Source organism: Xyrauchen texanus, chromosome 48, assembly GCF_025860055.1.
Source record: "Xyrauchen texanus isolate HMW12.3.18 chromosome 48, RBS_HiC_50CHRs, whole genome shotgun sequence".
Lineage (NCBI taxonomy): Eukaryota > Metazoa > Chordata > Actinopteri > Cypriniformes > Catostomidae > Xyrauchen > Xyrauchen texanus.
This window is the reverse complement of record NC_068323.1, coordinates 5,070,746-5,085,797: the sequence shown is the minus strand read 5'-3', so window position 1 is coordinate 5,085,797 and position 15,052 is coordinate 5,070,746. Positions and strand designations below refer to the sequence as shown.

The following is a 15,052-nucleotide window of genomic DNA, read 5'->3' as shown; positions in this document are numbered from 1 at the left end:
GCGAACCGGGCATTCGCCCAGGGTGGCATTTTTTCATATCACATGGGGGGCGGCACGAGCAGTTAAAAAAAAAATAATAAATCCTCTGCTTGAGCAGTTTTCTACATAGCAGGTTTTCTATTATCTATTATTTCACTGTGTGGGGAATTTGCAAATTGGCGCCCCTGCGTGCTGAGAAGGTGCCGTGTGTGAGAAGGGGAAAGGGGAGGGGAAAGGGGAGGGGGGCGCAGCAGGCAGGGGATAGTTCACCTCTGGGTGACTGACTGGGGGGGGGGTCCACTGTATAACAGAGCAATACTTTAATGAAATGAGTGGGCTAAAGTCAGTCACACTCGACTTTCTTCCAAATAACGCACATTTTATTCCATCCATCCATCCATCGTCAACCGCTTATCCTGTGTACAGGGTCGCGGGGGGCTGGAGCCTATCCCAGCTAACATTGGGCGAAAGGCGGGGGACACCCTGGACAGGTCGCCAGTCCATCGCAGGGCCCACATTTTATTCATAATATTATAAATACAGGCCTATAGTTCCTGCACATTTTTGTTTTTCTGTGTGAAATGGCTAATAAAAATAAGTAATACAAAACGATTATGTGGTCACCTCACCAAGGTGAATTGGTTTAGTCTTGACTTCTGGCCGTGACTCGTAACGTGAGTGACAGTGTTGGGGGGTGGGGGATGGGAAATCTGTTGATTGTCAAGTGCCAAATAAACAGGGATGGATAGGAAAAGGTCAAAGCTATCAGGTGCACAATTTAGGACAAAAAGAAAAGAAGAAGAAGAGAAACGAGCAAAAGATAAAGGTATGCAACTATGTTCTCTCTGTGATATGATTACGGTATCCATGTTGTCATGAATGAAGTGCTATTTTATATATATATATATATATATATATTTATTTACTACTTATTTGCTACATGACACATGCCATGAATATGAAGGAGGTTTTTATGCATGTTTATGACAACTGTCATTAAGTGTCACTCGCTCAATTATGACATTTTTAATGCAAATATGACATTATTTGTTTGAGATGCCTTTGTTGACAACTTGACATTACCAAGACATCATAACCTGTCATAAATATGTCATATAAAACATGACATAGCAGATTAATTATTAAACTTAAGAAACTACTTAGCTTTATGAGTTAACATTACATTAAACTGCCATGTTGGTTTTGACATTGGCTGTCATGAAGCCATTATAACTGTGTCATGAATATTTTTCTGACCACTTTTTTTCCCAGTAGTTCAAATTGAATGTCAGTAAAATGTCATTAAGTGTTAATACTCTGTCAAGTTGTTTTATAACAGTGTCATGTATACTTCTCTTGACCTCAAGTGGTACAATGACATTTTAATGACAAATTCAATGTTACCACTGTAGTTGAGGTCAAGAAAAATATTCATGACAAAGTTATAATGGCCTCATGACAGCCAATGTCAAAACCAACCACATGACAGTTTAATGTAAAGTTAACCCATAAAGCTAAGTGGTTTCTTAAGTTTGATAATTCATCTGCATGTTTATGACATATTTATGACAATTTATGTTGTCTTGGTAATGTCAAGAAGTTGTCATGTTTATGTCTCTCTTATTATGTATGTCTCTCAAAGGTGGTCTCGCTCAGGGTGCAATTCAATGTAGATCCACCACTGGTCCCAATCACCCATTCACACACCCATTCACACACACACACACACATACACCAATGGCGGCAGAGTTGCATGCAAGGTCTTGCCCAAGGACACGTCGGCATGTGGAGTCATGTGGGCCGGGAATCGAACCGCCAACCCTGTGATTGGCAGCCGACCCGCTCTACCACTTGAGCCACAGCTGACCCACTTGTCATTTTGACTTGTCATTTTGACACAATCTTGTAAATCCCATTCTCATCTTGTTATATCAGTTGCATGTTATACTTGCCCTCTTGTCCTGCTTGTCCAGATTTCCTCTGGCGATAGTAAATCCCTCCAGCAGTTACAGCGACAGTCAGAACAACAACACCAACACATATTCCTGCTATAGCACCTGGAGACAGACTCGAATCTGTAACACCTAAACAAATAGAGGTGTGTCAAGACATTGTCACAAAGTCCTGTTTGTTCTGAGAATAACAAGCACTAAGAGAGTAAATATAAATTAGAATTTGACTGAAGTAGAAAATTGCTCCATATAATCGTTCAACATGAGGAATCTATCGTTTGTCATATTGATGTGTGTTCAGAGAGTAAGAGTAGTGATAATAATGATGATAATAATAAGAGTAAAAGGCATGCTGAGTGACTCCAGCCAGGTCTCCTTAGCAACCAAATTGGTCCAGTTGCTAGGGAGGGTAGGGTCACGTTGGTGTTTAATTCCTCGTGGTTGCTATAATGTGGTTGTCGCTCTCGGTGGGGTGTGTGGTGAGTTGTGCGTGGATGCTGCGGAGAATAGCGAGAAGCCACACGCACTACGTCTCCACGGTAACGCGTCAACAAGTCATGTGATAAGATGCGTGGATTGACGTTCTCAGATGCGGAGGCAACTGAGATTCGTCCTCCGCCACCCGGATTGAGGCGAGTCACTACGACACCACGAGCGCATTGGGAATTGGCCATTCCAAATTGGGGAGAAAATCCCCAAAAATCCAAATAAAAAAATAAGAGTAAAAGTAGTCAAATACAAACATGCATGTCAAGATGAAAGAGATACTAATATACATTCTATTATTTTTTATATTATACACATGACAATACCTGGTGTTATTATACAGGTCAAACTGCTCTGACTGTTACCGATTCAAACAGTCCACACTGAAAACATGGCTGAGTTGATGTTTAAAGAGGTCAGCAGTTACTGAATTAAATGTCTAAGTCATACTCACCAGTGACATTGACACTGAAGATCTTTATGCGGTTAAAGCTGATACTGCGTTGAGGACGGTCTGCTACTGATCCTGCTGCTGATCCTGCTGCTGATCCTGCTGCTGATACTGCTGCTGACATTGCTGCTGATCTCTAGTTGATAATGTCCAGAGTCTGTAGTTCTGGTGTTTGTGATAGTGAGATCTCCAGTCTGATGGTCAATCTTCAGTCTGTCTCTGAATCTCTCAGCACCTTCATCACACGTCACATCTGTACAGCTCTTACTGGGATCTTCATTCATTTCAGCTATACGAGTGTCTTTGAAATACCACGTCATCACATCACGTTCCTCTATTTCATTAACATTCGAGTTTAGAGTGACAGAATCTCCCACTGATACAAACTTCTTCCCAGAATCTGGCACACCTGGAAAACACATGAACAGTGGCTGCAACAGTTACTTATAGGTTTTTGGTTCATGATGGGTGTGGTGGACAATCAGTGGAAATGAAATCAATGACAGAATGAGTAACGATGAGAAAGATTGTCCTTCAGTCAAACAACACCGGATATTTCAAATGTAGACTCAAAATTGAAGATTTACTCACATAAAGGGGTGCACAAACGAGTTATGCAACATATGTACCGCATGGGGGCGCCAAAATCATATTTTGCACACAAATCTTAAACGCTAATGAAGTGATACATGTTATTTAACTTCTATTTGATTTTATTTAACTTACAATGTGCATATTTGATTGCTTTGACTGTCAGAGGGGGAATGAAAAACAGCTAATAAAATAAAGAAATAATTGCTAGGCTTCACTTATCATGTTATCACTGCAAATCTTGAGGAAATGCTTTATGTTTACCAACTTCTAACTTTATAGAAAAGATCCAGGTTGCTTGCTTACATTAGTGTCAGTTCATATTTGAGGATCTTTTCTGTCACGGACCGTGACCCTCGGTTATGCAAAAAGTTGCTGTATGTTTGTGAATGAGCGTTCATTCCCTTTTCAAAAGAAACATAAAATTCACCCTTTCTATTTACCAAATGCATGTTATTGGTGAAATGACAGACTTCTCCCTGGTGACGTGTGCAGGACTTAGAACGCTTAACCGGAACCAATATTACGACGAGCAGGTGAAGAGAACAGGAAAGGGGACATAAGAATACATTATTGGCATTACATCAAGTTGTAACCTTATTGAATTCTTGGTTTCCTTTTTATAAATAAGATTTTATAATATGGTGCATAACCCTCAACAAATGGGCAGTTTGGCCCTGCTGACATGAAATGGAAAGGGATTTAAAGCCATTTCAAAGCTATTTAAAATCCTCCATTTCATTATAAGTAGAATAATCTACTATTGGAAAAGTTTTCAGACCACTGGTAATCTCTCCAGGCCGGACTGTCCAATCAAATTCATCTCAAGAGTAGAGCGCAAGATGCCTCAGGAGTCTCAGCCCAAGGGTGCCGACCAGAGGGTCGGTATTGATCCCCAAAACCCAACGACATTCCCTCCAGGAATCGAATACCCTGCCGATGTTCAGATGTTCTAGTTTTCGCTCGACCTCGATCACGTTCCCGCTTACCCAGATGGGATTCAGTAGATAAATGTTTGTTTTTGGGGGTTACTCGGTTACTCTTACTTGTGTAAGAGTCGGTGTTGTGCTGAACATTTGCTGGATTTCATTTCCAAGATAACGTTAGCTAATGTTGCAGTTTGTGTCTCTGTTGAATAGCGGAAGAGAAGCACTGAGGATCGCGGGAGCATAAACGTCACATCCTTTGGATTATTCCGGCAAAAGTGACCCGCTCCCTTCGCATGAAAATCTACAGGCTTTATTAGGCAACCTAGGAAGTCCGGGAAGGGCTCATTTTTTAAGTTGCATAACAAGCCGTTCACACACTGGCAAAAAAAGGTGAATATTACATGAAAATTGTTACATACTGCACCTTTAATATAGAAATGAAGAAGAAAATGGTAGTTAAGAAGATTTTATTCTTAAGAAAGTTTCCTGAATCCGGCCCCAAAAGAAATCGCTTATAATTGACAGAGTTCGTATGATAAGAAACGAGAATACAACTGCAGTATTTAAAAAACCAGAACTAACTGGTAAAACTCACTAACAGCGTTAAAATAATACTCTTCTGTTCAAAGATGGAAACTGATGTAAATCTACCAATTGCAATTTCACAGCAAATGCTTTTAAAAGGATGATTTTTATATGGGGAAGTTTAATATGTTAAAATAAACAACAGGGAAAGAGGATGAACACATCATTGAGGCGATTTAAAAATAATTGACTTGCTTTTAAACCTCCAATAAATGACTTACCATGTACTATAGTAAGACTGAAGATCTTTGTGCTGCTGCTTTTGATGAGCTTGAGATTATAAATTCCAGTGTCACTGGTTCTGAGGTTTGTGATGGTGAGAGATCCAGTCTGATCCAGTTGTAATCTGTCTGTGAACATCTCAGCACCTTCATTACACTTCACATCAGTACAGGACTTATTGAGACCTTCACTGAATTTAGCTATGCGCGTGTCTTTGAAATACCAAATCATTATATTGTCTTGTTTGTTTTCTAAATTGCTGTGTAGAGTAACAGAATCTCCCTCCATCAATGACACCATATCCATTTCATCTACGACATCGATGACCTGTCCTGGAGACACAAAGAAACAGTCACTCTTAAGATGTTGTGGAACAAAATATATTAAACATTTTCCTACACTGTAAATATTCAAAAATATATGGCTAAAGTATGTGAATTATGGGTTTGGCTATTCCAAGAATTTTTGAGGACAAATCTTAATGCAATGGCATTCAATGCAATTCTAGGGACATTTGTGTATTCACATGTATTGCAAGAGTTTGGTATGGTGTGGTGGTGTAGTGGGCTAAAGCACATAACTGGTAATCAGAAGGTTGCTGGTTGGATCCACACAGCCACCACCATTGTGTCCTTGAGCAAGGCACTTAACTCCAGGTTGCTCCGGGGGGATTGTCCCGATAATAAGTGCACTGTAAGTCGCTTTGGATAAAAGCCTCTGCCAAATGCATAAATGTAAATGTAAATGGTATCAGGACCCTTTTCTGATCCAGCATGTCAAAATATGGCGGTCAACAATGTTGGGTGTAATGATTACTAATTAATTAATTACTGTAATTAAATTATTTTTTTATTGAAAAAGTAAAGTAATGGATTACTCTTAATTTTTCAGTAATTTAATTACAGTTACTTCTGATGCAATTGCGTTAAATACTGTATAGACTATAGAACAATTCTATATAAACCAATAATGAATTTAAAACCAAAATTTAACGTCTAATGTTAAAATGTATGTTTTCTACTTTAACGCTGCACCTTTAAATTCTTTGGCCATGAATAATTGATTTGATTTGATTTAATTTACTTGAAAGATTTAAAAGAACAGTTTCATGTCTGTACTTGTATTTTTCATGTGGTCAAGATTGATCAGGGTTTTAGAAAGTAATAAGTAAATCAATAAAGTAAATTACTTTTCAGACAGAGTAATTAGTAATCTAATTACACTGTAGAAGATGTAATTAGTAGTTAGTAATTAATTACTTGTTAGAGTAACTTACCGTACACTGAGGGTCAATAAAGAAATTATTCACCTAGTCTGGTGTTGATGAACTTGACTGGCCTGCACAGAACTCAGACCTAAACCCCTTCTGAACACCTTTGGGATGAATTGAAACATCTACAGTGAGCCAGACCCCAACAACCAACCTCGGCCTCTGATCCGAGCATTATTCCCTCTCTTTGCTGCTGCATTACACATTTGTTATTCATAAATGAAGGTAATTATTTACATTAGCATCTCTACAGAACAAAAATCTGCCTGTGCCTGTCAGAGCTGGATGTTGCTACACATTGGTATTGAAAGAATGCCATCAAAGTTTAATTTGGGCTGTTCACAGTGGATGCCGTCTTGCTTTAATTGCTGTATGTTTTATACATTGGGAGGTTTGCGGCCAAGCGTGAAGCGGCTGGGATGAGGGTCAGCAACTCCAAGTTTGAGGCAATGGTTCCCTGCCGGAAAAGGGTGGATTGCTCTCTTCAGGTAGCGAGAGAGCAGCTGCCCCAAGTGAAGAAGTTCAAGTATCTCGGGGTCTTGTTCACGAGTGGAATCATTGCAGTGTCTGCAGTAATGCGGTCACTGTACCGGACCATGGTGGTGGAGGAGGAGCTGAGCCTGAAGGCAAAGCTCTCAATTAACCAGTCGGTGCATGTTCCAAACCTCACCTAAGGTCATGAGCTTTGGGTAGTGACCGAAAGAATAAGATTGTTAATACAAGTGGCCGAAATTAGCTTTCTTCGTATGGTGTCAGGGCTCACCCTAAGGGATAGGGTGCAAAGAGGGGCTCGGAGTAGAACCACTGCTCCTCCGGATTGAAAGAAGCCAGTTGAGGTGGTTCTGGCATCTGATTAGCAAGCCTCCTGGACACCTTCCTGCGGAGGTGTTTTGGGCATGTCCAACTGTAAGGAGGCCCAGAGGAACACGCTGGAGGGATTATATCTCTCGGCTGGCCTGTAACGCCTCAGGATCCTCCATGATGTGCTGGAGGATGTGGCCGGGGAATAGGATATATGGGCTACTTTGCTTATTTTGCTGACACCATGACCGGATAAGTGGTCGAAGATGGATAGATGGATGTTGTTTAGTCTTTTACTTTATGCTAGTAGAATTGCTGTGTCATGATACAGTTCCCCTTTTCTTGTCGTGCGTTGTTTGTTTTGTGTTTGAGCGCATGGCTCTGTTGTGTTTTTGTCTTCTCTGAGGTCTTCTGACCCTGCCAGCTTGTTCCCCTTCCCACAACTTTTTTTAGTTTAGTTCTTGTAACGTTGAATGCCTGCACCTGTCCCTCATGCGTCTTCTATATATTGTGCCTTTTTCCCTCTTGTGTTTGTGAATCGTTTTGTTGTTTGTTAGTTCCTGAATACTTTCTGTTCCTGAATTCTGGCAGCTCTCTTTGTTATCATTGTTTCTACATTAGTCTGATTCCTCTCCCCCATGAGAGTTGTTCATCTTTGTTTCCTTTGTTTAATAAAGTTTCTGTGTTCACTCATTCCTGTGATTGGGTCCTCACTCCTGCTAGATTTCCTGACATTTACAGCTAATTGCTGAACAGTTTATATTTTTGCAGTTATGTACCTCAGCAACCAATTAAACTAATCAGTAAATTATTACTGATTAACTTAACCATGGATACTATATCTGCCAAAAAACAGGTGTGGAGAGCAGCAACTCTTGAGGAGCAAAGCTGGGTTGGACACCTGCAGTGGATTATCTCGCCCAGCTGTGGGTGTTACAGTGTTAATGGGCGAGAGCTAAAGCCATGGCGAGAGCTGCAGTTGGGGAGAGACACAGGGAGATGAAGCTGTGTATGTGTAGTGAAGCTGAAAAGCAAATAGAGTTTATGTGTAGTGTTGAGCTGAAAATTTCATTTAATGAATACATTGAAACTCACTGTTGTAATTTAAGTATTTGAAAAATTTGAACAACTGCAACAACTAATCAATAAAATCGAAACTCCATCTGTGAAGCCACTTTACAGTAGTGAAAATGTGTTTCGATGGGAAAGAAGATTTGACATATTTAATAAGCTCACAGTTTTGTGTCGGGTGTCAGGTGCTTAACGGATTCCTTCTGCAGTTTAATGTGCTTGAGAGATGTTTAAACCCCCAGATCGTAACTTACATTTTACTGATTTATTCTTATTTGTAAGTAATATAAACTCAAAGTCATTCAAGTTTACATTCCCATTTTGAAAAACAACTTGTCCAAAACAATAAGCAAGTCATTATTACTTCAAATAGGCAGATATATTTCCTACTGGACTTAAAGTACTGGTGGTGAGTTTTCCTAATAGTTTGGCAGGGAGCAGTTAGCTGAGGCTCAGTGTTCAGATCCTTCATTGGCCACATTAATTGCAGCAGTCGTGGAGAAAGATCAGATTCCTGACACTGGGTTAGTTTAATATTGGGATAACAATGTACTTATGCGGAGGTGGACGTCTTCTCTTCCTAAAGAGTTTAGCTGGAAAGTGGTTTGTCAGCTAGTACTTCCTATCATTCCCAAATGTTATCACTAGCTTATGACAGTGCTTTTTCAGGTCATTTAGAGATTAAGAAGAACAATAATAGGGTTCGGAAATATTTATTTTGGCCTGGTTTGAAGTCCTCAGTATTGTCGTTCATGTCATGCTTGCCAGATAGCAGGAAAGCCTAACCAATCAATTCCTCCAGCCCCACTTCAGCCAATTCCAGTCTTGGGTGAGCCGTTTGAAAAGATTATTAACGGTGTGTACCGTAGACCCCTTACCTAGGTTAAAGTCTGGCCATTAATATATATTGACTATCGATGTGCTCTGCTACTCGTTTTCCCGAGGCCATAAATTCTGCATCCACTAAAGGCAAAGGCACTTGTCAAAGAGTTGGTTAAGTTCTGTTCTGTTTTTGGTCAGTTTAAGGTCATTCAAAATGATCAAGGAGCGAATTTGACCTCTAAGTGCTTTTCACAGGATCTACGAGAACTGACTGTGAAATAGAGCTGCAACAAATGATTATTATAGGGTGGTTGTGCGCACACACATTTATGATCAAACACCTTGTAAAAGTGAATTGTGCATAATAGGTCCCCTTTGAATTTGAATAGGTATGAACCCGAATATCCAACTAATGTCAAACATAAAACTAACTTTACCGCCGTTAAGAGCCTCATCGTCATTCACTTGCATTGTGAACCAACAGAGCTGAAATATTCTTCTAAAAATCATAATTTGTGTTCTGCAGAAGAAAGTCACATCTGGGATGACAAGAGGGTGAATAACATAAGTAAAGAGGTCGTGACGGTGACGCCATTTTTGTTTTACAGGGATGTGTCATGTCGTTTTCACACAAACACGTTCCACCTCAAATCATCGCCGATCTTTAACAGCGATGATAAAGAAATAACACGTTTCTGCACTGAAACCATGTTAAGAGCTGAAATTGCGGTACTTTTACTTTTGTGCATTGTGTTTTATCGCAAACATGATGTCAGAATTCGTCTTACCAATCACATGAAAAATCCACACAGCGATGAAAATACAGCGACCCATCGGTGCAGCAGATCATCGAGGATTCAGACGCATGAATTAGGAAGTTACTTGCAACTTCAAAGAACATTTAAAATGAACTACAATCCAAAAATGTAACAGTAATTGGCGGACACATCCTCGCTGTGAGCGGACTCCAGCCAAAGTGAAAGCGAAAGTGACGTAAGACCACGTTGCGCGCAGAACGTCGTGTTTCCTCTAGAGGGCAGTAAAGACTCACATCATCTTAATATAATTACAACGTTACTGACAAACGCAATGTGGGGAATTAATCACATATTAAAACGTTTTCTTGATTGTTATTACTCACTAATATAATGCATATTTCGTATGAAATAATCGTATGCAAATTTAGAAATCGGTGTCCTGTATTTAACATGTGCCATCATTTTTACGATGTAAACAAAGATAAATCATATCAGACTTTTTGCAACTTTAATCTTTTAACCACTGAAAACCAATGTGACATATTTCAAAGAAGAAGAAAAAATAACCTAACTGCATAAGTGTGCACATACCTGAACTAGTACTTAGTTTAATCACCCTTTGCTTTTATTACAGTCTGTCTGGATAAGAGTCTATTAGCTTGGCACATCTTGACATGGGAATATTATCCCATACTTCTTTGCAAAAACTTTCCAGATCTGTCAAATTGTGAGAGCATCTCCTGTGTATGGCCCTTTTCAGGTCCCCATAGAGTTTCTATAGGATTCAGGTCTGGGCTCTGGCTGGGCCATTCTTTTGTTGGTTTGGATGTGTGCTTTGGATCACTGTCATGCTGAAAGTTGAAAGATCTCTTCATTTTCATCTTTCTAGAAGATGCCAGAAGGTTCTGTGCCAAAACTGACTGGTACTGCTATTCATGATTCCCTCCACCTTCACTAAAGCCCCAGTTCCAGCTGAAGAAAAGCAGCCCCAAAGCATGATGCTGCCACCATCATGCACCATGCATACCGTGGGCATGCTGCTCTTTTGCTGATGTGCTGTGTTGTTTTTGCACCAAACATACATTTTACAATTTTGGGCAAAAACTTCAATCTTGGTCTCATCAGACCATAACACATTTTTCCACATGGCTTTGGGAGACTGGGTATAGGTTTTTGCCGGGCTTGGATGTTGTTGGGGGTTTTTTTTTCATCAGAAATGGCTTGGTCTTGCCACCCTGCCCCAGAGCCCAGACAGATGAATATGGGAGATAGATTTCACATGTAGGGAACAACCAGTACTTGCCAGAAAGAGCTGCAGCTTCTTTAATGTTGCTGTAGGCCTCTTGACAGCCTCCCGGGCCAGATTTCTCTTTGTTTCTAATCGATTTTGGAGGGACGTCCTGTTCTTGATTACGTCACTGTTGTGCAATATTTTCGCCACTTGTTGATGACTGTCTTCACTGTGTTTCAAGGTATATCTGATACCTTGGAAAAAATGTTTGCCTTCACCTGAGAGAAACCTTTCAACAATGAGATCCTGTTGATGCTTTGTAAGATCTTTGTGGCCAATGGCTCTCATAGTGTCATGCAACCATGAAAATGTCCGAAAAATCCTACAAGAACAGCTGAGATTTATTTGGAGTTAATCAGAGTGAAGACAGACGTGTACTATTTCACATGAGCTTGATGATTGGTTGATTCTGAACACATACCCAATTATAAAAGTGTGTGCACGCTTATGCTTATGAAGTAATTCTAAGTTTTTATTTTGTTTTTGTTTTTTGTCTGAAATATGTCACTTTGGTTTTCAGTGGTGTTGCTTAGGTTGTAATTTTTACATTAAAGGTGCAAAAGCCTGCTATTTTAACAGGGGTGTGTAGACAATTTATATCCACTGTATATAAAAAAAGAGGAAAAACTAAAGACTGTCACACAAAAAATGCACTTGTGCATGGGGCTACTTTCTTACGCCATGGATCAGGATCTGCCGTTGCTAGTTCAAAAGATGTGCACAAGCAGTGGTGGCATTTCACAAAAACCTAGAGGAAGTCATAGTTCCCTCTGGTCATACCACAGTGACATTTCTGAGTAGCGGAACCATAAAACCACATTATATCCAAACTAAAGTATGTGCAAAAACCCACCAAACCAAAAGAATACATATACTCATATTAATGTCCAATGCAAACTGCATGTCTATACCAAACAATAAACTTAAATAAGTGAATCTGCAGAGAGGTTTTGGATGCTCTTTAATAATACCAGCGTGTGCATTCAGCAAAAGAACTGCAAGCTGCTCCTTCTTTGAAAGGTCTTTGGTTTCATCCATCAAAAGTAAAAAAACATTTGGCCTCTTTCACTTTGTCGGCAATTGTTTTAAAAATGTTGTTCTCAAACACTGTGATGAGATCGTTGTGACTGTCCTTTGATGTATAATATCCATATGCTCGCTCCATTCTTGCTCTCATCACACTGCCCATTTCTCCAAAAGGATCAATGTGATCACAAAAATGTCCTCGGTTGTTTGACTGTTTCTGCTCATCATGCCCATGGAAGTGCAGGCCTTGACGGCCCGTTGCCCATAGCAAAGTTTTCACTTGAGCTCGATTTACATTCACCTCTGCAGATCTGTTGATAATAATCGCTGTCGCTATTGATAGCTTTTTACCAGCACATACATCCTTGTAATCTGCCCATGCCTTCACTGCATCCCTGTGTCAAGGCCGCTCGTGTGTCCTCTTAAATGGCGGAGTGGTGATGGCGTAGTGGGCTAAAGCACTGAACTGGTAAGCTGAAGGTTGTAGGTTTGATCACCACAGTCACCACCATTGTGTCCTTGAGTAAGGCACTTAACTCCAGGTTGCTCCGGGGGAATTGTCCCTGTAATAATTGCACTGTAAGTCACTTTGGATAAAAGCATCTGCCAAATGCATAAATGTAAATGTGAATACAAGTTCTTCCAGCATGTAAAACCCCTCTCTATAAATGGCCAAGCTCTACTTCTGTCTCCTGTCCCAAGTGACAAACCACCAAAATGTTGAAAGGCAATGCAAAAAACAGAATTGTCTGAAAAGGATTAATCAATGCTTTCATGTCTTTTGTAAAGTTGTGACGGACATTGTCTGAGGGCTTAGGTGTGGTAGTTATATGTTTTAAATGCTCATTTATTTTTTTAGTTTCCAGTAACTACAACCTTATTTGACTGATTTCCCTTGTGTAACACAGGTCAGAATTTGACTGACTAGAAAAATAACATAATTTACAATAATTATATTTTCAACAAAACTACTGAAAAGATGCAATAATATGTCTAATCGAAGTCATTGTGTAATTAAAAAACAATAATAATACAATTAAAATAAAAAAACAACACAGAATGTGTGAAAACGTATTTATTTATAATTTTTTTATTCAAGCAAAAACACCAAAATATTAAAAAAAATGGCAATCAAATTAAAATCAAACAAATTTTAACATAGGCTGACACACAAGAATAATACACAAATAATAATAATAATTATTATTATTATTATTATTATTAAACAAATAATAATTAGAACATCATGTGAAGTCACCAGAGTATTAAAAAATAATACATTAGATTTTTTAGAATTAGAAAAACTCAGTATTCTCTGTAAAGGAGTTACAAAATCTACAACGAGCTTTTTCAATATTACATCTAATATTTAGAAACTCACTGGAAGGATAAATATCAGCTACATTTTTAAATGAGTTTCTTTGACTTTAGGATGAATCGGATGTTTTAAATAGGCAGTTATAATATATTTAAGATCCAAATTATATCTTTCTGTAGAGAATATTGTTAAGGTTTTTTTCTAATATAACTATTAGAGAATTTGTCACTTGTAAACTCAATTTGCCCAAGATATAATGATGGTAAAAATGTGGTGATTTTTCCATGACATAAACCTTTGATTAATAATAATAATGATTCCAGACGGTATATGGCAGATATTACCGTAAAGAATTGTTTAGGATGGCATGTAAAACCATGTTTAAGAGTAAAAGCAGTATAATCCATTAACTCGCCATCAAATAAATCCCTCACAGAATATATATTTCTATAAAACCATTCTTCATAAAAAAGCGATTTGTTTCTGTGAAGAATGTAATGTGTGATACGTATCTAGGCTGAGACGAAAACTGTGTGTGACGTCATAAAGATGAGACGCGGAAGCGATCTTTTTTTTTTTTTTTTAAATATATATGCATATTTTTTATTTTATTTTATTTTTTATTTTTTGTTTGAGACGCGGAAGCGATGAAACGCGGAAGCAGAAGAGAAAAACACGTTTCGCTGATCGCGGAAGACAAATATTAAAATCATCGTTTAAGTTTAATATACTCTAAAATAAAATATAAAAAAAATATTATATATTATGTTGTAAACCATTAAATTAATCATATCGGGTCACTTTTAGAGTGTTGATTGTTGCTGATTGTAAAATCCGACGTTCATGCATTTGAAGTCCCCCGAATTTGGTGAGTTTCTAAATAATATTGTTAATTTCATTGGAACTGAATGTTACGTTTATGTATTGTTGTTCTGAAACGTTTTATGCGTGATTTATGTGCATTAAGTGTTAAAAAAGGGTGCACAGTGTAACGTGATATACCATTTAGGCACTTAAAAGCTAAATCGCACGTGATCACATATTCATGTAATATGTACTGAGTTAAAAAGCACTGAAATAGTTAAGTTTAAATTATCTTAAATGGGTTGAGGATGAATGTGTAAGAGACATGTTCTGTTTTAAAAAAGGTCATGTTAATTGTTTTTGATTGTTTTGATTTTATGTTTTTGTGATTGGGATTCTACAATTAATCCCCAGATTTGTGCCTTCCTTCTGTTACAAGTGGAAGCCTCTCATATTCTTCATCATCGTGTAATTCTCACCTGTAAGGTTGAATTGAATATTTCTCCACCAATTTTTGCACCACTTATTATTGCACTACTTACTGATTACATTCAGTGACTAGCACACACTATTCATACACACGTTTCTATGGACTGAGAATTGTTGATATTTTACCTGGTGTTCTGAAGTTCAGTGGATAAGGTCAAAAGAGTAACTGTTACAGTAACTATTACACTTGCACCATATTTAGTAATA

General features: G+C 38.5%; 1 protein-coding gene across 3 annotated transcripts; it reads right to left on the bottom strand.

The window, feature by feature from the left end:
* Positions 1-1,930: 1,930 nt before the first annotated feature.
* On the bottom strand, positions 1,931-10,124 carry LOC127639409 (uncharacterized). Of its 3 annotated transcripts, none has more exons than XM_052121399.1 (6): positions 9,948-10,094; positions 6,472-6,569; positions 5,777-5,912; positions 5,195-5,527; positions 2,872-3,277; positions 1,931-2,063 (listed from the first exon to the last, which is right to left on the bottom strand). In XM_052121399.1, exons 4-5 carry the CDS (start codon positions 5,499-5,501, stop codon positions 2,904-2,906), a joined length of 681 nt encoding a protein of 226 aa, XP_051977359.1. In that variant the 5' UTR covers positions 5,502-5,527; positions 5,777-5,912; positions 6,472-6,569; positions 9,948-10,094; the 3' UTR covers positions 1,931-2,063; positions 2,872-2,903. The 3 variants fall into 3 exon arrangements, with proteins under 3 accessions (XP_051977359.1, XP_051977360.1, XP_051977358.1); XM_052121400.1 differs by having other exon boundaries at positions 6,505-6,569; XM_052121398.1 differs by lacking the exons at positions 5,777-5,912; positions 6,472-6,569 and having other exon boundaries at positions 9,948-10,124.
* Positions 10,125-15,052: the final 4,928 nt, after the last annotated feature.